The sequence below is a fragment of the Bacillus rossius genome, assembly GCF_032445375.1.
Source record: "Bacillus rossius redtenbacheri isolate Brsri chromosome 4 unlocalized genomic scaffold, Brsri_v3 Brsri_v3_scf4_2, whole genome shotgun sequence".
Taxonomy (NCBI): domain Eukaryota; kingdom Metazoa; phylum Arthropoda; class Insecta; order Phasmatodea; family Bacillidae; genus Bacillus; species Bacillus rossius.
In genome coordinates, this window is record NW_026962011.1 from 52,330,523 (window position 1) to 52,355,931 (window position 25,409).

A 25,409-nucleotide genomic window follows, 5' to 3' on the forward strand; every position below is an offset into this window, starting at 1 on the left:
ACGTAATACTAACACCGGGCTTGTGCAAATGCTCATCGTAGGTGAAGCAGTTTTCTGCCAAGCTGAATCTCATACCGCCGCCAACATTCAAGTGTTGCATGTGTTCCGTCAGTCAGGTGCTTGAAGTGGAGTCACGTCGCACCTTTCACCTCCAGTACTCTTCTAAATGTTAGCTTTGTCAAGTTTCGAAACCCGCTTTCGGCTCGAATGTACGTCCACGCTGGTTGTAACCCCACCCTGGGACGATCGTTGATGTGATAAGCGATGGGGGGTCGCGTCGCGACATGTGTGTCCGTCTGCGATAAGGCCCGTCCGTGGGTGTTCGTGTCCCTGCCCGGGGGTGCATGACGTCACGTTGTCGCACGGGAAACTGGCCCGCCTGCAATTGCGATCACCGATCTCCGAATACACTGATTTCTAAAATAGTCACTAGAGCGCAGTAAATGTAGAGCGGGAAAAAACATTGTTTTTCCGATTGTTTATGTTTATCGTTTCCATGCATTGTAAATGAGTATGCAGCTTAGTTTCAAATATTAATTTAACTTGTGAAAGGTATAAGAGTTAAATAATATTTGGTTATTCTGTAAGGCAAAAGTAAATGCAAATAAATACATTTTAATTACACTGCCAAAATTAAATTCGTGAGTTCGGCCTTTGAAAAACGCCAGTCGCAAACGGGCAGCACTAATCAATACATCGCCTCGGTCTTGTTGGCTTCCTACTACATCTTCCGTTGTTTTCTGTTTGCCTTTTTGAAACTGGATCCGGAAACAGCAATTATCACGAGTGTTCTTCTTCCATGCTATCGAAGGACACAGACTGGGACAAAAAGCTCAAGTTGACCAATGTATTCGGACCATCGCCAACACCTTCCATGACGTCAGAGTGTCACGTGGGCCAATTTAGGACATTGCAATTGTGGACGGGCCTTTACGTCGAAGTGTTAGTGTCGGTTCCGTCCAACGGACGCGTTCCAGAGCCTTGGTGGGGAAGGTGATAGACAATATCTGTTTCCGAATAGTAGGCTACTGGGTCCCTTAACTAAGTGCATCGCAGTGGATCCGGTCATCTTTGTGTTGCTTCAGGATTCTCACAAAGGATGCGTGTCCAGTAAACTCGACGTATCTCAGGATGCGACACTCGCATCCACTGATGCGTCTCTGCGTCCATTAGTTTCGCAAGCGTCTTGTATTTAGTTTTCTTAAAATATTTATTAAAAGTTCTGACACTAGAGGTATTGAAAACACAAATAGTTTAATCCATTACTCAAGAAGAGACCAAGGGAAATGTAAATAAAAATTGTATACATAAAACTGGAATAAACTTATAAATTTATTAAGTGGTCGTAATTAGTATTTATAATATTTTAGGATATTTATAATATTTCATAATATTTTATTTCTTCTCCTCATAGCTACCCATTTAATAAATTTCACGCTGTATTAAAATTTTGTAATTCTATTCACCAACGGTCGTTATTTACGTTTCGCTGAATCCCTGTATGTATCCCAACACAAAATGTCTGCGTGTACATCAGTTCAACCAACTGCCAGCAGCAGTGTTGCCAACCTTTTGAAACATATTTATGCTACAACTCAGAAAAAAATATGCTATTTTGAGAAAAATTATGCTATATTTTACCAATTTTCTTTTAAGTTATTAATTAAGGTAGAAAAATATTGCTTTTACGCTGCAAAATAAAAAATCTGTAAAAATTTGCTAAAACTAATATAGCACATAAATTATTATTATATGCATTATTATAAATTAATATTCATTTGCTTTTTAGTCCAAGCTGTATTTCTTTACACACACATATTAATAGCCAAATACAGCTAAGGAAGAGCTTCGTCCTCTGTACTGCTGTCGTCAGCAGAATTTAGCTTGACTTGTAAATTTTTCATTTGAAAGAAAAAGATGATAAAGAGTTCCAGTCCAGTGTGGTATAAAATTTCCCTACAAACGATACCGCTTTCAAGACGTCGCTGAAAGATAGCCGTGTGTGTGGCTGTGTGGCTGTGTAATCAGAGAACCCAGTCCTTGCATGTAGCACCGAAACTGTGTTATCTACTGTATTTAGTTACATTTGTAGCTTTTGAACTCAATACTTTACAGTTCATTTTATCTGAAATAAAGAAATTTTGCTACATGCTACAGCAACAACAAATTATGCTACATGTAGCATAATTATGCCAGGGGTGCCCACAAGGGGGGGGTAACGACGCAGACTGCGTCGTTAAAATTTCAGGGGGGGGGGGGGGTTAAAAGACGAGAAAAATGTATATATTATTTACATAATTATAGCTTCTAATGTGAAAATACGTTTCTGGTGCTTTGATAATTGAAAGGGATCTTGTAAATCAAATTGGCAACCCCGCACTTTCCTCAACAAAAGCAGTTTGGCATCTGTCGGTTCAGGATGGAAATATTACCTGATATGACCAAAATTATTATTCTTAGAAAATCAGTTTTAATTAATGCAAAATGTGATAAAATATAATACTAAAAAAGTATAATATTATAAAATAATTGAGTAATTCATTGAGAAAATGGCAAAAAAAAATTTCGGGGGGGGGGGGGGGCGCATCATTAGGTTAGGGGGGGGGAGTCATAGTGTTTGGAGGGGGGTGGGCACTTCTGATTATGCTACGGTTGGCAACACTGGCCAGCAGGTGGTGCTAGCAGTAAGAGTATTCACGTCATCCATCCTTTACACCCGTTACACAATGACACGGAAACTGAGACGAATCACCTAAACGGAGACCGATCTAACGGCATAGAGTTTCTATGAGACTGATCAGGACGGATTAGCTCGGCGATGCTGAGCTCTCCCGTTTACCTTGCTCCGTGCGACGGTGGTAGCCATGTTTATTTGTGTTATAAATACGTTAAAAGTTGTTTTTAAGTGCAAGAATATTTACTGTTCTATTATTACTTTGCGATTTATTATAATTATGTACGCAAATTCTGCCCGTTCTATGATCTCGAAGCGTCATATATATATATTTTAATAATTAAAGTAATATTTTTGTAACCTTTAAATGCAATCTCATTGGTGTTTTATATATGTTTCCGTGCGTTGTGATGCAGCAGACGTGACAGAGGAATGTTCCTGGAGATCCGACTCCGTTTCTGTGCCATTGTAGAACCAGCGCGGCTCCAGAAGGGGGGCGGTGGTGGCCATAACCCCCTCCCGAGACCAATTTTATTGATTTGTGTATATATTTGTTTACTTAAACATTTAATTTCGTATGTTAAACTTTTATCTCATAAAAAGTTGCATGGGGCTACTAAGGTTCTGTATTTTAAACCTGTAATTTGTAAATAATATTCCCAGGCCAATATCTGACCACTTTAATTTTTTTTGCAACTACGACCTTTTTTTTTTTGTGCGATAGCCCCTCCCGAAGCCGCCATGGTGTGGAACGGGGCTAAGGGACGCGGGGATGCGTGCTCAATGAGGGGAGGGGCGCGCGCCTCACTTCCCCGAGACGGTGACGGTGTAGTGAATGCCGCTGCCGCGCTGCGACTGGAACCTGAGGGCGACTCGGCTGGAGCCCACGCCGCCGTCCACCACGGACACCTCGGCGGCGTTGCCGTCGCCCTTGTTGTCGACGGCGCGCACGCAGTGGATGGTCGCGGCGCCCGTCGACACGTTCAGCTCCGCCTGTACCCTCCGGAGCAGGCGGCGGGCCCTCTCCACCGAGCCCTGGTACAGCACCGCGTCCTCGGGCCTCGGGTCGCACGCCACGAGCTCGCCGACCCCGGACACGCGCACCATGTTGTCTGGAACACCGTCGTCTTCGTCAACCTGCGACGCCTAGCCTAAATTATTCTAAGTGTGACTTGATGTAAGTTTTTGGACATACGCCATTGCTTAGCACATGTATATCTGTAGAAGAAAACTACAAAAAAAAACCACAAATGGCAAAAAAAAACACAAATTAAGCAAAAAATTGCTGTTGTCAGGATTTAACGCCACACAATACTCCACAACAGGAATATGGTCAACAAACAAAGAAAAAACAAAGCAAAATGGACTAACAGAACGAAAAAAAAAAAAACCACAAATGATAACAGCACAGAAATACCGAACCCAAAAAAAAAAATCACAGATAATTATTCTGAGTGTGTAAGGGGAGGGTCCAGGTTAGGGGAGGACCTAAGTGTGTCTCAGGCCGAAGCCTATACACTCTACCATGCGGGTTTTTAACCACGCAGGACAAGGGCGCGTGCATCATGTGCTAATTGGGGTTTACTGGCCAGCCATGGCAGCGATTGGCACCATGGCTGACGCCCCATTGAAAGTCTAGCTTAAAAGCTAACTAATGTGACTCAGGTAAAACCTGCATAGACACAGGGAAAACCCTGGGCCGGGTAATGCGGGGATCAAATATCATGCATTAAGCAAGCAGGTAACTACTGGACAAGAGAGAACAGGGTCTAGGTAAGAAGAGTTGGGCGGGGCTGAAACATCCTGGGCGCATATTGCGACTTTAAAACTGCTCGAGATATCCGAGTGGGGCGTTCAAAGATACTCTGGCTGGCGAATGAATAATTCTGTATCCGTATTTCGTTTTGACGTGATAACGTCTTATAAAATCGATGAACGCACGAAAAAAGCAATACGCGTTGTCACGTTCCGCCTGGGCCGAGCGTGCAAGAACCGCCAACCACCGTGCGAGAAAATCTTCTACAATATGAAACAGGTTAAGGTATGCAATTTTTTCACCAATGTTTTCTTATGACGTTATCACGTAAAATTATCGTCCGTAAACCGACTTTACAGACAACCCCCTTTTTTAAGCTGTATTTTTAGAAAAGTGAAAATGGCCAAAACGCGTGTTTTCAGAATAATTTTCGAACAAGAATTAGCACTCGAGGGACTTGCATTGCACCTTTGTCTTCATTTCTCCGACATATAATGTTATGGTTACCGCACGCATCCCATATTTGCCCTCTGCACTATAAGAAGACTGCGCGCCAGTCCACAGCCTAGAAGCACCAGCGGGCGTCACACTCATCATCCCGCCTCACTAACCGAATTACGCCCCTGACTAGGCAGGCCCTTAAGAGGTAGGCACTAAATAAATAATACAACAAAACACGCAAATATGACACTTATGAACACAGGTTTAACACAAAAATGTAACATAGGCATAAAGTACAGGACAAGGTCAGTCACAGTATAAAGACACTAAAAGCAACCCAAATAAAAGAAACAAAAAATATGTGTAATTCAAATTAATTAAATATATAGTTTAAAAACATACATAACTTATAGTGTATTTCAATAAAATTTTGGGTGTTGTAAAATGGTGCAGATATTACTATAATATGTACTCAACATAAACCACGATAACAATGTAATGTACGCAGCCCAGGAAATTTTCAGTCTCTTTTTTTTTGCAAAACCCATTTAACAACTTCATCGTTTTCGAGATCAATAAAGCTGTGTTCACAAGAGAAAAGGCACAAACTCTTTTATCTAGATCTACCAGATATTCCAGGTCAGAATTTATCGTTCCTAAATGGGCAACGCTGTCAGATAATTTTCCTCAGAATGTTTAAAATTTCTCAAAATAATCCACAATGTCAACATAATTTTATTTTTTAGGTAATTTCAAACATTAAAAAAAAACCTACTAAAAATAATATCTGCTCAAATAAATGTACAAAAATTCTTAACATTATAAAAAATTTAAGTTCCATACGAAATAAAGAAGCCTTACATTATTTCATAATTTAATATGAACATGAAAAATTAACAATATATTACATACAAAAAATTGCCAAAAGTCATAATTTTATTTTAATTATTCATTAATACGTGGATTGAAAGTTAAACTGTATAATATATTTAGAAATGTAGTTTCATAATACACGTTACACAGTATAGATACATACATTGATAACGTTTGGGTAATTAGCTCCCCAATTTTTTTTTTAATTTTTTTTTTATGATTCTGTATAAGGAAACATACTTGAAACATTCCACTTTAAATATCAATGGCATTCTAAGAGAAATCTGTTCACTTTTTTAATACTTTTGATGATTTGTGAATTACCTGCTCTCACAAATATGGAGACAAAAGTGATCAGTAGAATGAGTCTGATTGATTCCATCTGGTGAGAGTTAATAAATCCAGTCTTCGATTCTGAAAGAAAAAAAAAATTATAAGGAACAGATGAACAGGTTTATTGGACACAACTATAAAACAAAACTCAACAAAAGTTATTAACACCAAAATATTACTACCAACATTTTTCGACTAGCTATTCAAAAAATAATACCTACTAGAAATGGCTGGTGTCACGTTTATCAGTACGATCTGCACCTGGAATGTGTTAAATGCATGGCGAAGATTTAGCTGGCCGTTGAAATGATGTTTTTGTGGTTTGTGTCTCCGCTACTTTCGCACAAAAATTTGTGGAACTTTCTAACTTTCCTTTGTGCTGTGCGCAAATTTCTGTTCGCGGCCATTCAGCGTACACTAGGTACCTCAACGACATTGTATAGTAGCTAACGACTGTTTGTATGCGTGCATTTCAAAAGATGAAAAGTGGAACTAATCTGAGCATGCCATTTATTTGCGAGGCAATTCATTAAAAAGTTAATCATTCCTAATCATTAAAAACAAAACGGTCTTATTAAATGCCTACCTTTATGTAAACAAGTGTTTCGTTTCCAACGTTTGTTAACTGAAAATTCCGACAGAAGTAAAAGTGTGGGGTGTTGGAATGATTGGAACAGCTAAGTTGTGTGTAGCTTCCACTTGGGAGTAGTGCTTGCGTGCAACTGTGCTATTTACGTGTTGTTTGCGTGCTGTCACGAATGTAGCCTGGGCTTTGCTAAATGCAGCCAACGAATACAACGCAGGGATTCCTTCACTGTGTTCACCGCATGTGTCATTCTCTACCGACCTCGGCGTCAAAGAGTCCTTTAACAAAGTATAAAAGAAAGAAGAAGTGTTTATATTGAATATTCGGGACTGATCGGGGGGCACTGAATATTTTACACCATATGCGCATTCACATGCCGAGAGTACATTCGCGCGACTAATGTCGGCGGAGCAGCGATTGAACCTCTGGACTTGCATCCGAGAGGACCAGGTCTGACCGGGACGGGGGGAGGGTGCGAAATTATACTTTGATATCTTTTAATAATGTTAACAGAAAATATTTACTTGAATACATATTACAGCAAAGGTTTGCAATGATGTAAATTATTATCAGATAATCAAGCTCAAATTCTTGATTTGTTATTTAAAAAAAAAAAAACGATCTCGTGCAATGTTTGTCTTAATATAAAAGGTGGGTTATTTTCTTTTTGCGGTGGTGTTTTATTTATATATTTTAGTATAAATTTAAATGTTGGGAACGAAGTAGAAGGAGCGGCGAGATACGTCTTTGTCCCTCGAGTTTGCTTACGGGTAGCCCATAGTTTTACCCTGAAGATGGCTTTATACGGAAGAAAGAAAGAAGGATACAGAAGGATACAGACTAAGGAAGGGAGGAGCAAATTAAAAAAAAATGAAGATGAATAAATATACTACTTTTAAGAGTACAACACCGAGTACGATGAGAATAAATGTGACATGATGTCAATGGCTATGGACATGACTAGGAACATTGAAATTTTATTTCAATCTAGACGTCATGGGAAGGAAATATGAACGAAATCAGACGAAATTTCGATGTGAGCAGTATAAACTAGGGGCGTACGCAAGGAGGACATATATAACCCCCTTCTCTCAATCCTTTAAAAAAAAAATTAAAAAAAATAAATAAATAAAATCATAAACACCAACTAATTGAAAGAATATGAATTTAATTTAATTTGGTTATATCACCTCTACCCCCCATACACCCCACAAGACCAACAACAACAACAACAACAACAACGAAATTCTGCTTGCGCGTGCGCTGCTGTGATGCTAGCATGAAATGAACAAAGATCGAGAAACAAGAACAGAGATTATAGCAGTGATAAGGAGGAGACTCTAATAGAAATCAATCATTCAAGGACGACTAAGGAAACAACAGAATGAGATCATTTTTCGGACACATGACCCCTAGTATACTCCAAAAGGGCACGTGTATATCAGAGTTTTTAATGTCTTTGGTTTCCCTGATATCACAAAACTGTAACAGATCCTTACGCTATTTCACAACCGATTTCCTTACCCGTCATCCGTGATTTGATCCGCGTGTGCCCTTCCGTAATGAGATCACTGTCGCCGAGTCGTGAATCACCAACAAAATAAAAATAAAATGAAATAATATCTTCATGACAATTATAACAACCGCCCACTATGGTGTAATTGTACACCAATGAAAATCCCTGGTTCTCGACTAGAATTTTCTGGCAAAAGAGCACTGAGTGCTGGTATGTCGATGCAACCTGTATTTGTAAAGAACTTGAAAATACAAAATAAAGAGACTTTGAAATTGACCTCTAGTCAAACGTTTAACTTAGCACTATATATAATAGTCAAACGTTTAACTTAGCACTATATATAATATTCAAACATTTAACTTAGCACTATCTATAATAGAGGTCAATCAATTCAATTTCAAAGTCTCTTTATTTTGTATTTTCAAGTTCTTTACAAATACAGGTTGCATTGACATACCAGCACTCAGTGCTCTTTTGCCAGAAAGTTGTAGTTTTTTAAGTTATACTTTTTTGGGCGCGTTATGAAAAAATTATGAGAGTGAAATTTTAAGATGCGCGCGCATCACTGTAACACAAAATTAACAGGTTGAAGCTGCCCGCTAAAGCGCTCATTAAGTCTTGGGAAAAAAAAGCTACCAACAAAATAGAAATAGAACCTCTATTAGTCGCGCATGTTGGCACGCTCGTCGCCTCTGATCACTGTTTTCATATTTATAAATATTTATCCACATGTTTCTAGTTTCTACATTCACAACACGTGTTTTAGTTTCATACAAGTGCGAATTATATACGTGCTAATAAATTATATTCAGTAGTGATTTAAATTGAATATTTTGATTAAAATTATTTACTATTTGTAAATATTAGTAAAAAAATTGTGCTTATTTACTTTTTCAAGTGCTCCAATATAATTGAGGTTAACTATCCGTATGTATTATGTATTGATATAAATTAAAATATTATTATTTGATATAATTAATACTAAATATTATTAAATTATTAATGTTAAATATTTATTATTGGTTATTTAATATTTACAAAATAAAGAAATAAATATAATAAAACTTTTAATAAAAAATTTGTGATAAATATTAAAATCGAACATAAAATTCAAATATTAATTTTTATTTTTTATTATTAAATGGAATAAATAATAAATATATATAAAAATTAATGAACAAAATTAATGAAAACTTTTTGATAAAAATGAAAAGTGAATATTAAATTAAGAAAATAATAAATATTTTAAAAATGAATAAACTTAAATAATATTTTTTAATTTATTATTAAATTTATTTATTTTCTTTTTAAATATTAAATAATCAATAATAAATATTTAAAATTAAGAATCTTATAATATTTAGTACAAATTATGTCATATCATTATTATTCTCTAAATTTTATTTATTTAATTTTTCAAATTTAAACTGAACATTATTGGCTGTGTTGACTATCTTTTTCCAGCCCTTTCATTATTTTATTGTAATTAATTATTTGCATACAATTAAAAACTTTTTTTTAATGATGCCAAAGAAGTATAACTTCTCACGCGCGTAAGTACACGCACCCATTTTTTTTTTAAACTATACGTGTGTGTATATATATGTATATATATATATGTCGATATTTTATTGTTGAATGAACTAAAAATTAAAAAAATAAAATTTAAATTTAATTTTTTTGTCCAACAGACAAATAATGCACCACAACTCTGTAGAACTAAAAGCGTGGGGTGCTTGCTCTCTTCTTCCATTTTTGTAATGACTATATCTTAAAATGAGTGATAGAAAATTTAAGACAAATGATATCAAGCACCCTACGTTTTTAGATGTACAGAAATGTAGTGCATTATTTGGCTGTTGGACATAAAAAATTTAATTTAAATTTAATTTTTTAATTATTAGTTGATTCAACAATAAAGGCTTTTTTTCAGTTTTTTAACTATACGTTTATTTTATTATTTTTAGTCTCAAAATAAAATTTTCCCATGTTTGATATAGTTGTCATTAGCCATTTTTTACACACACTCCCCCTTAACTATAAGGTCTTAGGTTATCAAAATATTGAATTTGTCAGAGGTTATTTATATGTATACAATATTTCAACACATTCGGACGTCAAAGTGGGTAAAAATTGAATGGAAATATTTTATTACATTTTATTTAATTCCTTGAATGAACTAACAAAAGCGTGGTAAAAAAAAAAAATTCGTTACATTGCGCGGCGGAAGGCAATAACGAAATTTAGTATGTTGTAAAGGTGTATATGCGTTATATGTTGTGTTATTTTTATTGTTTTGGGATACGTTAAATCGTTTTTAGGTCACAGTATAATGATGAATAGTTTTTGATGTGAAACATCATAGTTCTCGGTGTACGGCATTGGTATGTTCATTTCGTGAATGCGACGGAAGAGTGTAACAGGAAGTCGGGTGAAACGCGCGCTTTTCAGGGTGAAACGCGTGCTTTTCAGTTTTATATTGAGAAATTGATAGTACCATCTTGTTAAACCTAAATATAGTTAGGTTTTAAATAGGGGGAAAAAATTTCCTCAAATGAATACTTTAAAGCTACAACCATTTCAAGATTTTAAAATTAAAATAACTATTTCTCTTTAGTTTACCCAGAAGCAAATAGTGTATTAAAGAATATCAACGAACTGATGAATCACTCCAGTGAAAAAGTGATGTAAGTACTAATTTAAACAAACAACAATGCCAACCCGTAAAACAGAAAATAAGTTTGGTTTAAAAATTGGAAGAAAATAAATAGTCTGTTTTTTTTTCTAAAACGAATACTTTGAAATATAAGAGCACTTATTTAACAACTTACGGATTTAAAACTTCATAATAAAGACCATTTTAGCCTGTGCCCAAGTTATGAGCTCGACTTTGCACTTTAGTGTGTTTTTTTATGTGTAACATTTGAGCTCTCGACATGCGGGATTTGGTGGGAGTAACTTCGTGAAAGGGACGGAAATGTGTAACAGGAAGCAGGGAGCCACAGCTGGCGCCAGTGCTGCAGCTGGCGGTGAGCGCAGACACTACCGTGGCGTCTGAACAGAGAGACAGCTGTTTACTGTTCGTTCCGCTGACAGTAGGCTTGAACAGCGGGACGCATTGCCACGTGGTTTTCCTAGTACGTAATGAACACCATGTGAAATAATAATGTACCTATAATATATCAGATAAATTCAATCATATTATAGGTGCTGTATTAAAATATGTGCTGTGTTAGTACATAGTTCGTGAAACGATTTTTTTTGTTTTGTTTTTAGTTTCTAATGTAATAGCAAAAGAGCTATTTCGTACGTCATAATTTTGTTTATATATATATATATATATATATATATATATATATATATATAATCAGTGTTAAGTGTTTCCCATAGTTATAAATTGAAATTAGAATTCATCAGATTCAAATGAAAACACGGGAAATTTTTACGAAGCTAATAATTAATAAGACATTTTAAAGTTGATTTTATTTCTTGTGAGCTGTTCTCTTAGTTAAGTTACAGTTTACTAATATTTAATTTTTGTTAGTTTAATGTTTTTTTGACGTGACAACGTCTAATAAATCAATGAACGCCGGCTGCACGCACGATAAAGGATGACTCTTTGTCCCGTTCCGCACATTGTCCCGTTACGCTCATTGTACGCTTGCGCCGCATCTATCTGGCTTCCACTCGATTGGGACAACCATCGATTTGACTTTTTCGAGGCACATCAAACTTGAAACACTCCCATTCGTTTCCTACTTTTCCTATCATCGTCCTATCCTTAACAGAATAACACAGATTGGAAGAAGTTAAATAGCAAACACGTATAAAAGTTATAGTTAAAATAATATCTTCGTTAAAGTAATAAACATATTTTTTGAATTAATGAGTGCAAATAAAAGTAAATTTATCAATTAAATTGTAGATTTCATTTCACTCCTTCTTTATATCCATACAAAATAGTGATAATTCAATAAAAATGATTCAATTTTATTCATAAAAGTATTCAATCATTTCATCAATGTTTTGTTATGACGTCACGTTAAACTATCGTCCGTTAACCGACTTTACAGACAACCAATTTTTTATTTATATTATTTATATTAGTAACAGTATTCAGTTGTCATTTTCTATGCGATCAGCGGGCTGAATCATCCACGTGTGAAAACAAGACGTGCGGTGTAATGTAGTTAGTGAATGAGTGAACTCGCTCCTACCGTGAAGTGTCGGCGCCCCGGCAGTTGCAGTCGCCAGCCGTGGAATGACAGTAATGACACCTGGGCGCGATTTGCGCGCAGGTAATGACAGTTCGGTCGCCAGCCTTGGGCGGCGGAAGCACAGCTGCAACAATGCTGCAGCACCGAGGCTTAATTCGTGCCTCTGCCCTTCTGCCCAGCCAATCACACCGCGACGGGACCTCCCCCTTTTCACCATATCGCCATCCCATCACGCGGTAATAAGGGGAGCTCGCAAAATGCTCAGTCCCCGCAACCAAACTGCCAGCACTTCCCGACAAAAAAATATATATTTGTCTGTAAAGTCGGTTTACGGACGATAGTTTAACGTGACAACAAAACATTGATGAAATGATTGCATACTTTTATGAATAAAATTGAATCATTTTTATTTTAATAATAAAAGAATAAATACTTGAAATTATACAAGTAATCAGATTTTTTAAATGCAAGAATAATTAACCTTTATTGCCGAAATTGTTGTTGTAATAAGCAATGAAAACCACATTAACTTTTCACTTCACTTTATAAACAGTCGACGAAACAGTTCACGTGTAGATGACTTGTAATTAATTTTAAAAACTGGCGTTTAGCTATAAAGTGTAAATATAATAATGAACAAGTTTTCATATAAATAAACTGTAATCAAATATCTATCATCAATTATATGAATCACCATAATTTTTTAGTCAATTGTAACATAACCTATTATTACTGCACTCGCCAACAGCGTAACGGAACAATGAGCGTAACGGGACACAGCGAAACGGAACAATAAGCGTAACGGGACACTTTTTCGTGCGTGAAGCCGGCGTTCATCGATTTATTAGACGTTGTCACGTCAAAAAGCTTAAAATTTTTATATTACCAAACCAATCGATATGAATGCAACAATGTTCTGCTGGATTGTTCGAATGAAACGCCTCTGTGCGCTCGGGTGTTTGAGCGGACGACGAAACGGCAACGCTGCCGCGGCTCGGCTCGGTCCCGTGACGCCCGTGTTACACGATGCCCGCTGTGGCGCCCGTGTTACACGATGCCCGCCGTGGCGCAAGCTCCGGCGAGCGAGCCGACAGGAGGTGTTTATTGCGGCCAGTGATACAATGGCACGGAAACGGAGGCGGGTCACGTAACAGGAGAAGAGTTTCTATACAGTAGCACGCAGACGGCGACGGACCCGCAAGGATTCAATGGCGGCTTTAGGATGACTTTTCGGGAGGGGCTATCGCACAAAGAAAGGTCGTAGTTGCAAAAAATAAAAATTGTGTTCAGATATTGGCCTTGGAATATTATTTACAAATTACAGGTTTCAAATACAGAACCTTAGTAGCTCTATGCAACTTTTGATGAGATAAAAGTTTAACATATGAGATTAAATATTTAAGTAAACATAAATATACACTAATCAATATAATTGGTCTCGGGAGAGGCTATCGCCACCACCGCCCCCCTTCTGGAGCCGCGCTTGTAAGGATTAGCTCGGCGATGCTGAGCTCTTCCGTTTGCGTTGCTCTGTGTGACGAATTGAAGCCGAGTGGCTGCGGTGGTAGCCATGTTTGTTTATGTTCTAAATAAGTAAAAAAAAAAAAATGTTTCACGAACAATAATTTCTAGTCTTCTAGTATTAATTTGTCGTTTATTTTTTTACTTACGTAAATTCTGCCCATTCAATGATTTCGAAGCATATATTTTTTTAAAAAATTAATTAATATTTCGTAACCTTTAAATGAAATCTCCATGGTTGCCATTTGTTACGTTTCCGTGCTTTGTGGAAGCAGCAGACCCAATAGTAAAATGTTCCGGGAGATCTGTCTGTACGTGAACCGTCTCGGTTTACAGCAAATATTTCGTAAAATAAATCCTAAAAGGCCTAATATTTTTATGTATTTTATTTAATTATGTAGTACGTAAATTGCGATTTCAACTAAATTTCTGGACGCGAGCCACACATAGTTTACGCACCCGCCGGTAGAATTCGCTGCCGGAGCAGCTACGTCGACTATCGAATCGAATTGAAGAAATACTAAACCTTAGCTTTCGGCAAGATTTTCAACAAAGAATTTAATTAAAATACTACCCATCTTGTTGAAATTCATTAAACAGTTAATACTTAGAAGTTTCCCTCTGTACTTGTGAAGTTTGGTTGCCGCCATCCGCCACGAAATGGCCTCCTAGCAAGCGCGGGCGGCGCGCCTTGCAGACGGACTGCGGCTGGGGCGGCCGCTGGTGGCTCGCGGGGTGAGGCTGGCGGTGGTCTCGGGGGCGGAGGCCCGGTGGCTGCGCGCGACCGCCTGGGGCTCGCTCTGCGTCGTCCTCGACTGCTCCTGCCCCGAGGCCTCCGCGCTCTTGCAGGTCGGTGCTCTGCATAACTGCCTCTCTTTCCGATGCTTCAGCGTGCTCTGTCGCCAGATGTGCGCAAACAACACAGGCGTTTCAGACAGTTCTTTATTAAAGAAATATTTATTTTTAATATTAAAATTTGAAATAGGATTTTTTTAAATACAGTTTTTTGTTGTGTTTGATCAAGAGCATCATCTCATAATATTCTATTCTTTCTTTTAAGAACATTTTATTGCAAATACGCCCTCTTAGTTCAAACCATTTCTGTCATCAAAATTTTTAATATAATTTAATAAAAATTAAATGAATTCCTTGTCATTAAAAGTGACCGACTGCTACAAACAGTTTCTCCTGTAAAATAATAATAAATGTCTAGAATTGATAACTTTTTTTCGTAATGACCAGATACTAAAAGGCGCCATTTTATGGTCTGAAGATAATTAGTAAAATTTAAAATATACTAACAACCATCATAATTATCAATAATATACAAAATAATAATATTGTGTTCGAATTTCAGTGGAAGGTTTCGTAGGAGGTGTATATTGTATCCATACAGAATGGAGAAACGGTAATGTGAGGAAGGATAGAACTGGTGTGGTCGCGACTGCACAGACGCTGCCCGCCGGGCCGCGCTGCTGGCTGCTGCTGCACCCCCGGGGCCTGCCCCCCGCGCGCCGCTGGGACGCGGACGTGACTATGGCGCGGGGCGCAGAGGGGGGCGCGGGGCTGGCCCTGGCGCAGGCGCGCGGCGGTCACGTGACCGCGCTGGGCGAGTGGCGGGCAGGGGTCGACCTGCGCGCGCTCCTGCGGCAGGGCGCGTCCCCCCGCGACCTGCGGGGCGCCGCGCTCCAGGTCGTCGCGGCGGTGAGGCCGGCTCCGTAGATCACAGTGGCGTGGCCAGGATTTGTGTATCGGGGGTGTTAAGAAGCATTCTCCCCCCCCCCCCCCCTCCCGTCCGGGGGTCCTCCCCCGGGAAAATTTAGATTTTAGGGTGTAAAATAGTGCTATTTTAGCAGTTTTCGGTACTTAAATTTAAATATTGTAATGGTGAAAATTTTATTAATTTTAATATGAAATTTGTTTGAGTGATGAATAAGAAATTAATTAAAGATTTGGTGCTAAGTGGGGGGTTTGAACCCCTAAAACCCCCACCCTGGCTACGCCCCTGGTTCATACACCTCTTCTTGCCATGCCCCATGAGGGGGAATGAAGGATCGGCAGCGAAACACGATCAACGCAACAAATTCATGGTCGTTTACAAAGGGAAGCCTTCTGTTCATTTCACTGACGAGAGAGCCAAAACTCGAAGTTCCCCCAAGTTCATGCTCGCTTCCCCCCCCCCCCCCCCCCCGTATCTTTAATGTAGCTATCCTAACCAAATCAACCGTCCACAATGTTTTAAAGCACCTATTTATAATGTAGCTAAACTAACCTAATTGACCATTAGTATCCTTTTATCAACACATTTACAATGAACAAAAAAAAAAAAAAAACCTGAGATGCACGATCAGGCGTTTGGCTCTCTCGTCGTCTATGAAAAGAAGGCTTCCCGTTTACAAAGCACGAAAGTCTCAAGCCGTCACCAACCTTACAACTTACAATTGCAAAACAGTATAAAACAAAGTTCATCCCCTAGCCTTTTTTTGATGAATCATAGTTACCAGGAAACCATATGAAATTGTCAATAATTTTGATTTACTGACTGAAAAGTTTCACGAGTGAACAACATGGTGGCCTCCGTGCACTCAGAAACTTGGTAAATTAAAAATTGCCTGCAGTGGTTTCAAGAAACTGTGGCCAGAACAGGCTCTGAACCCAGCTCATTTGGATTGCGAGTCCAGTGATTCACCACTGCATCAGTTGGTATCATGATCCACTGAGACTGGAGTAATGATAAGTATGGCTTTATTAAAAGCACAGAGCTTGAACATTGTTCAAGATCAGGCGTTACTTCTCTGACATCTGCTACAGACTTTCACAGCTAAATATTCTTATAAAATAAACAAAATAATTATTGATACATAATTAGCTAGTCTGGTGCTAGATGAATCTGTGTTTGCTTTACACATCACACAATGAATATTCAGCCGTAAATGCCTGAACGTTCGCTGATGAAGCATCTGTCAAAAATGTGTCACCTTATTTAGAACCAAGTTTAGGCTATAACCAGACAAGATTCCCCATATTTAATTTTGAGGGTTGTCTAAAATATTTTTTCATTACCTACAATTCTGAAAGTGTACAAATACAGGAAGTTTTCAAAATTGTTTTCTGATACAGAACAAATAAATGGCTTTAAAAATTTTAAAGTTAAAATTATTTATATCCAGCCATTTAATCTCTGCTGTATGATATTCACAATTTCTGTGAACATTAGTTATTGCATTATATTCCAATTTTGAATACAATAATGCAACACAATGTCCGCACATCAAGCACTGCTTGTCTCATTACCTCTAAATAAAATAAGTATTAAGAGTAAGGATTTAGTGACCTAAATAGTACATGTTTTCTTCAAAAAATTGTAAACTTCAATTTCACCTACAGGTTTTTGATTCAAACTTGTTAATGTAAATGAAAAGAGAGGTATGGTCGTAACAAATGAACCATCACATTCGATAATAGAGTATGGTAGCAAAGTAAGGTAGGTAGCTATTTATGAATTATTTTCAGCAGATGGTTAAAGGATCCACTGGTGTTCACTTTTGCATAAATAAACAGACATAAGCCGGAGCGTACAGATTATTTCATTTCAGGGGGTAGGGGTGATAGAACCACTTTTCCTATTGTTTGCTTTCAAATTCTTTTTATTTGTCAGTGGGAATGATGGGTATTTTTTAAGACTTCAAGATGGAAGGGGGGGAAGAGGAATACACCCCTTCTGTCTCCCCCTCCGCGTATGCTCCTGTCTGTAGGTGTATTTTTCTCCTCTTTCAGCGACTGAACGATGACTACAACTTCAGTAGCTTTGAAGAAACTGTTGGGATTCCAGCACACGACAGCAGCGCCAGATATTTCAGGTGTCTTCAAGTCCTCTGCAACTTTCAGCTGAGTATTGCAAACTAATTACCTACTCGTTTCACAACGGCAATTACAATTTTTAAAAATACATTTATAATATAGATGTGCATTTTTTTAAAATATTACCAGTAGCCTACAAATACTGTAATATTTTTCTCTGATAAGGAAATATTTGTAGACACATTCAAGGAAAAAAAATGGAAACTTGGAGCTCGGTGGAAATGATTGCTATGGACATGCGTCGTTGATAGTTTGCACTGTATGTCGTACAGAGAACCCGAAGAACAGACAAAGAGAAATTAATACAAAAGTGCACAGAAGACACGCCACAATCAGCCGATGTCAAATGTTAAATGTACGGACAGCACAGACGAACACAATGGCGTTGACGACGACGAGACAGATGAAACAAAAAAAAACAGTAAATACAGACAAACAAAACCTTGGACAGTATAGAGACAGAGGAGCCCAATGATACTAAACAGATCACCTGGACAACACACAGACAATTCAGCGAAGTGACGCACATGTGAACCTAGCAGTGAAATTAAACAGGTATCCTGACAACACAAATGACGACAGCACAGAACACAATAAGCTTCCCAAGGCAAAACAGTTGACAAAACAGTTTCTAAGTTTCCAGTGCCCTCTATAAGTCTGTCTGGCTTGATGACGGAACAGATCTTGAAACAAAAATTAAGATATATGGACACTAAAACATTTTACATAATGATGAATTTTTATTGCACCCTGAAATGCTTTTAATTAAAAATATTAGTTCGTAATATACATACACACACATCATATTTTTGTAGTATAAATTTATATTTATTTTGCAATCTAAAAGTCCTCTATAGCCAAATATGTAACAAGTATTTATGAAATAGTTTTTCCCATGAACCATTTACTTTTTTTTAAAAGAAATATTGACATTTTTTAAATGTTTATAAAAATATATCATATTATAATTGTAATTCAATTGTTTGACTGTATATATAAATATAAATTGTTTCATAAACTATTTTATAAATTAAATTATTTCTACAAAATATTTAATGATTATCTACATGTGTCTATAGCTTTTTAATGCTTATAGGCTGCCTGTTTAGTCTCACAAGAGGGCATGGAAACGAACTTGGAAATCTTTGATTTCCAAAAGTATTTAATGTTGTCGGACATCTGAGATGACTGGCGGTAGTTTCCAAGATGATCCAGGTGAAACAAACACGTACCAGTTCAAGTACTGTCACATTATACACAAGGTTCCCGACAGCCATGCTTCAGGCTTGTGTTCACATTCTAATTTTCATTTTAATTTTAGTTAAGAAAATGGGATATAATTATTATTTGTACATTTCAAAATATGTACTAGATTCAGTATATCTGAACATTACTCATTGTACTTTATTTTCGTTAGCTGTGTTAAGGACGTTTTAAAAAAGTTGTTATCAACATTCTTATGTTAACTAGGTATATAATTGAACCTTAAATTTAAAAAAAAAATTGCAAAATCTCTGTGTGTTTATTGTGAAAAGTTTCAAATTATAATGCATTAAGAATTACTTTGATTTATTTCTTAATAAATTAAAACATTTAAGGACTTACATAATTAAACTAAGTAGTAAAATAAGAATTAACAAATATAACTAGAACAGTAAGGACAACTGTATAAAACACATTAAAATTTAATTCAATATAATGAACTGTGCTTTAATAACTATTATTTTATTAATACAGTAGACAACAAAATAGATCTGAGGCCCAGATGTAAGTCTAAGTTCACATTGTAGCAATCAAAAGGTATGTAGCCCACATAGTTAACTATTTTTGTACAAGTTTACAAAGTTAGTAAATGTGTTTCATTCAAACAATCTTTGAAGCTAACACTACATTTAAAGTTTTCAAAATTGTTCTGTGACAAAATTTATTTTGAAGCTTAGCACTAATAGAGTGGTACATCTGACTAAATTTTTAATCATAAATTTTGATTGTGGCCATTCATAAAAAACATTTTATACCGAAATTCAAAATACTTCATTTTGTTATGCCAGCAGGACAATACTTAAGATCACCGACCAGTCAGCACGTTTGTCAATGACAGATAATGAAGGAATAACAGAAATGTTGCAAAAAGAAGAATTTGATGTAGTCGCCACACTTTCTGGAGTTCTGCCAATCACATTCCAACACGCGGATTTCCTGCAACCCATTTCACAGTTTCAGTGAGTTTGCTCTATAAAAAACAAACTGTGTGCATGAAAGGTTTTTAATCTGGCTGTCCATGGTCTCGCACATTCTTCAACTCGGCACTAATCATGCAGCTCGCAATCAGATTCGGCCGCCAGGTCACATAAAAGGCCGATCTACAATTGCAATGTCCTAAACTGTGTCCGATGGACACTGATCACTGATTGGCCCACATGACCTGACGTCATGCGTGCCCTGGTCCGAATACATTGGTCAACTGTAACTGTTTGTCCCAATCTGTGTCCTTTGGTAGCATAGAACAAAAAAATACTCACGATATTTGAGTTTCCGGTTCCCATTTGAATAATATTCATGAAAACACAAAAAAATAAAAAACTTTACTGTTTTCTAGTGACTACATTATAATTCAAGATATTCGAGCATTGGGCATCACAATTGTAGACTGTGCAGTTATACGTGCGACAATGTGACCTCCTTCACATTAGGATGACACGCACTGACCCAGGTTCGGACTATATTAAAGCGTCCACACACGATCCGTCTGAACTCTCAGTTTGGACTGAACAGTCGGAACTGGCGTGTGTAAACAAGGACAGTGTACTGATTGGTCGGAGCTCTGATGGACTGACGAACTGATGGCTTCCCATCAAACCAGATTGTGGGGTCGAGAGCTCTAGTCTGAACTGTCGTGCGGGAACTGCGTCTCGCAAATCCACACTGTCAGTCCATCAGCCGAGCGTAGTGGCAGACATCTTTGTTTGTACACTGTTTTTTTTTTCTCTTAGTCTAACTAAAAGTGCAACTGCAACTGCAGCACTTAAAGCTTCTTCCATTATTCTACGATGAAACGATACATCCAACAGCACAGCAACCACAAGACTGATCATGTGTGGGGAGGCTTCAGTCTGAACTGGGAGCTGAACTGATGGTGCGTGGGGGCCTTTACTGAACTGCCTGCATTCTAGTTCACTCAGAGTTCAGTGTTACCGTTGATTACAATTTTGATACAGTTTTTACTGTTTTATAGTGGGTTACATTTCAAATTTCATTTTCACACTTCATATTTCCAAAGAAACTCAACTTACATTCGATAATATGGAATAATCGCTAATCTGGCATGGCCATGGTCTTGAACATTCTACATTAGAGATCTTTCACTGTACTGGCTGAAATATTAAATAGAGCGTGCGTAAGTCAGTACATGTGATACAAGTTAAACTTCTTTGTCAATTAAAACTGCGACTCGTAAGTATATCATAAGGAGTAAAACGGCAGAGAGAGAAATATGACAATTTTCTAAATAAACATGAATTAACAAAATTATTACTCACTTCGAAATAAGCTCAAACTCCGTTGTGTTGCGCTCTGTCCAAATACTTCCTTACTAGATGCCAGCAAGTCAGGTACAGGCGGGTCCCTACCGCTGCCTGTAACTGCAGCAGGCAGGGTTCAACCTGAGCCCGAGGCTCGACAAGTTCTCTGCACCGTCCGCAACCTATTTTCTGTCATTTTGCGGTCAGGAATTCCACTCCCATCGCACCCAAAGAAGTTTCACTTCAAAAAAAAATTGTGCTGTTAACTGCAGAACTTCCTACACAGCACACAGTGATTCAGATATCTGTAAAATTCTGACGAAGTAACTCTTACTTAGCTGCTATACTTCTTGCAACCCTGCAGATAGGCTGTACGGGTTGCCCGTTGCTCCAGGCCGGTGATAGTGTTCCTGCAGCCGACTGTATCGACCCTGCGCAACGTGTTCCTGCTGCCCTTCGCGGGCGCCACGTGGGCGGCGCTCCTGGCCACCGTGGTTGCCAGCACTGCAGCGCTCATGGCCGGCGTGGCGCTGGCCGAGGGTTCCGGCCGGCCCTGGACCATGTGCGATGTGACCCTGCTCGTGGCGGGGGTCATCTGCCAGCAGAGTACGCACTGACCTCACCAGGGCCGCACTGCAGTGCCCGAAACATTGCTTGACCGTGCCTGATGATGGTCGACAAGCATGAACTATAATTTCCGCCACTGAACACGGTCACCATAAAAAAAACAGTTTTTTTACAACCGTAAACACAATGCAAAGACTGCATCTCGCCCAGTGTCTTGGTAATTCCTCGAACATGGTGCCGACAATATACCAGCTTCACGCAGTCGCCATGAAATAAGGCATGCTTGCCCACCCCTGGTTTAAGCAATCATTGAAGTTCTTTTCGATGTGAGCTATCTTACCTTTTTGCACCTACATCAGTACCACTGTGCAGTTATGAATGATGCATGAAAAAGCAACAAAATGCATCATCATAAAAGTTTTAATGTTATAAATGTCAGACTATTTAAATTGGAATGAGCATACTAAATCAATAAAAATAGTAATTGATTTTTACTGTTTTTTTGAATAATGAAGGAGATTTGGTGCATTTTACATTTGCAATTCACAACCGTGACACATCAGACATACAATTTTAGACAGTGTTCTCTAAATTAATAAGTTGCCTATACAAGGCTTACAGGCCCTGACGACTTAACATACACAACATACAACTGAATCATACTCCAACCGAGCAAGGTAATGCATTTAACTTGCACTCAGGAAGATGCATGTTCAAATCTCAGTCCATCCACTTTGATTTTTGTTTCCCGAATTTCAGGAAAATGCTGGACTAGTTCCTTACATTGGGCCATGGCTGATCCTTCCACAATTTACCGACTAGTACAGTTTGTCCGTGACTAATGAAGAAAACAACACGTAAAACATTAAATTAAATTAGAAAGTTATTCTTCAGATTTTAAATCCAAAATTTCATAAAAAGTTATTCCTATTTTCGATCCTAGGCTAATGATTCAAGTCTTCTGTAACCAACACCATTGTTGGGAAATTCAAAAATGCCAGAAACATATTTTAACAGATTTTTAAATCCATCAACAAGGAACAGGTCTGAGAAAAATTTCTCCTCTTCCCTGTTCTCAAGGAAACTCTTGTCAGATCTGAGGTTTCACCGATGTTGCAGGCGTGGCAGAGCTTCCGCGCAGCATGTCGGCACGTACAACCATCAGCTTGTTGATGCTGTCGACGATACTGACTTGGAGCGTGTACACCGGTTCGGTGATGTCCTTCTTCTCAACACCGGACCAGCCGATACGAACACTGTCGCATCTCGTGCAGTTCAAGTACGAGATGGCCATTGATGAATACACACACCTCAATATGAACTCAACGGTTAGTAATATGAATCTGTGTGCTGCTTGAACTTTGGATCACTGCATTTCACCACATTTGATCCCCATTTTGCTCACACAATTTCTACTTAACTTTAAGTGAAAAATGAGGTCAGTAAATCTTTATTATATCATGTTAAACATCTAATTTTTCCTACTGATTATGCTGCCTATTTCAAATTAGGGGTCGTCCATTAATCACGTGATGTTTTTTTAGCAAATTTTTAACCCCCCCCTCCCCCCTAGTGATTTGTGGTGAGGTTTCAGACTAAACCCCCCCAAATAAATCACGTGTATTTTTTTGGTACAAAATATTTTTTTTAAAAATTTAAGAATATTATCTTTAAATATAGGTATAATCTAATTTAATTCTGGAAAATTAAGCACAGTGATAAAAATGTCCAGACACCCATTAAGGTTGCAGGTTTATTCTCACTGGCATAAAAATAATAAAGGAAAGGCTTATATGTATGTGATTTACGCATGTATTCGGCGCCAAAATCACAAGTCTTACTGGCGACTGGCAAGCCGAACCGGGTGGTTCATGTATCGGCGGGCGGGGATATTGTTGCCTGGCTACGGCGAGTCAAGGTCACGCGTCGCTTTTCGGTTTAGTAGAAATCGCGCGAAAAAATAAATACACGTGATATCTCTCTACACCCCCCCTCCCCTCTTGTGATATTTCGTGATTTTTCCCGACCCCCCCCCCCCCCCCCCCCTTTAGAGCCTCACGTGATTAATGGACGATCCCTTAATAACCAAAAAATCTTCAATTTTTTTCACATAATGGTATTTTCAATGACTGCCATCGTTAACACATTACCTATGGCATGGTGCAGTCAGTATTGTACCTAAGTGGTTTGGAACCCATTAAGATCTTAAAAGTCCCATTGCTTTAAGATCTGTGTATAATTCTGCAATGTAAAACCTAACTTTTATTTTTCCTTCCCATAGAATAGGTACTTACAACTTAATTGAAGTATTGCTCTTTCCTAAGCATTGCACAGAATTAGTGAACCAAGCCTTCTGCATTCCAACTTAGATACCATTCACCTCAACATGGAATAAACGTGTTGGATCAGTGGCACAGCGAGAGCGGTTGCCCGGAGATGCTTGTCTTTTACTGAAGGTGAAAAAAAATTAAATTGAAATCCATCACAAACTTTAATAAGTTATAATAATCTGTGTGGATATCATACGGCAAATAAAATATTGCTTCAATAAAGATAAAATATTTCCTCATAAAAATAATTTTTAGACATTATAGAAACATGACTCTTAAAATCAACAAAATAAGTATTTTACTAATGTTATTTTTAGTCTTGCATATTGGGATCAAATTTGAATACTGTATATTGATATTTTAAAGTGTAATCTACGTAGCGACTGGTCGGGCCATGTGTCCAGGGCAGAGGCGCAGATCTCCAGGGCCTGGCGGCAGACGCACGGGTGCTGGACAGCAACGACGGCATCGCGTGGCTGCGCGCGGGGCGACACTGCTTCTACTCCGCCCAGATGCTAGTGGAGGAGCCGAGCAAGGGACTGCTCAGCACGGCCGAGCTCTGCAGGCTGACCTTCCTCTCCCTGAGGGATGGCAACATCCGGCTCGCCATGACCGTGCCCAAGAACTCGCAGTTCAAGGAGGCCCTCAACTGGGGGTGAGAATGCTCGGAAGTCTGCAGCTAGAACTGGTTCATCTTTAATAGAAAACTTCTGGGAGCCATGCTTCAGATCTACTTTCAATATCCCCCCCCCCCCCCCCCCCCCCCCCACCACCTCCAACCAGATGGAAAATTCAACTCTTAACCACATGAAACTGGCATTCTCTAACAAATAAACATTACTTTTACAGAAAATCTTGCTCTACTGCAGTGGTTCTCAAAGTGAGAAGCATAGCCCCAGAGGGACTTGAGTTAGACCTTGGGTAGGGCAGGAAGGGGAGGGTGAAGGGGAGAAGGGGTGGGTGAGAGGGAGAAGGGGTGGGTGAGGGGGAGAGTGATGGGCGAGGGGGAGAAGGGGTGGGTGAAGAAGAGGGAGGGTGAGGGGGAGAAGGGTTGGGTGAGGGTGAGAAGGGGTGGGTGAGGGGGAGAAGGGGAGGGTGAGGGATAGAAGGGGAGGGTGAGGGATAGAAGGGGTGGGTGAGGGTAAGAAGGGGTGGGTGAGGGTGAGAAGGGGTGGGTGAGGGGGAGAAGGGGAGGGAGAGGGGGAGAAGGGGT

At 38.6% G+C, this 25,409-nt stretch overlaps 2 protein-coding genes across 5 annotated transcripts in view; one reads left to right on the top strand and one right to left on the bottom strand.

Annotated features, from left to right (window-relative positions):
- LOC134542177 (uncharacterized) overlaps positions 1 to 25,409 on the top strand; it is a 66,160-nt gene that overhangs the window by 23,817 nt on the left and 16,934 nt on the right. For all 4 annotated transcript variants that reach the window (XM_063386212.1, XM_063386213.1, XM_063386210.1 and 1 more), the window contains 7 exons: positions 14,615 to 14,766; positions 15,370 to 15,621; positions 17,695 to 17,804; positions 19,833 to 20,000; positions 21,694 to 21,905; positions 22,986 to 23,194; positions 24,601 to 24,851. In XM_063386212.1, the coding sequence (XP_063242282.1) occupies positions 15,454 to 15,621; positions 17,695 to 17,804; positions 19,833 to 20,000; positions 21,694 to 21,905; positions 22,986 to 23,194; positions 24,601 to 24,851 (1,118 nt within the window). In that variant the 5' untranslated portion in view covers positions 14,615 to 14,766; positions 15,370 to 15,453. The remainder of the gene's footprint in view (positions 1 to 14,614; positions 14,767 to 15,369; positions 15,622 to 17,694; positions 17,805 to 19,832; positions 20,001 to 21,693; positions 21,906 to 22,985; positions 23,195 to 24,600; positions 24,852 to 25,409) is intronic.
- On the bottom strand, positions 1,814 to 12,505 carry LOC134542179 (uncharacterized). The gene is made up of 3 exons (XM_063386218.1): positions 12,397 to 12,505; positions 6,069 to 6,158; positions 1,814 to 3,786 (listed from the first exon to the last, which is right to left on the bottom strand). Exons 2-3 carry the CDS (start codon positions 6,124 to 6,126, stop codon positions 3,479 to 3,481), a joined length of 366 nt encoding a protein of 121 aa, XP_063242288.1. The 5' UTR covers positions 6,127 to 6,158; positions 12,397 to 12,505; the 3' UTR covers positions 1,814 to 3,478.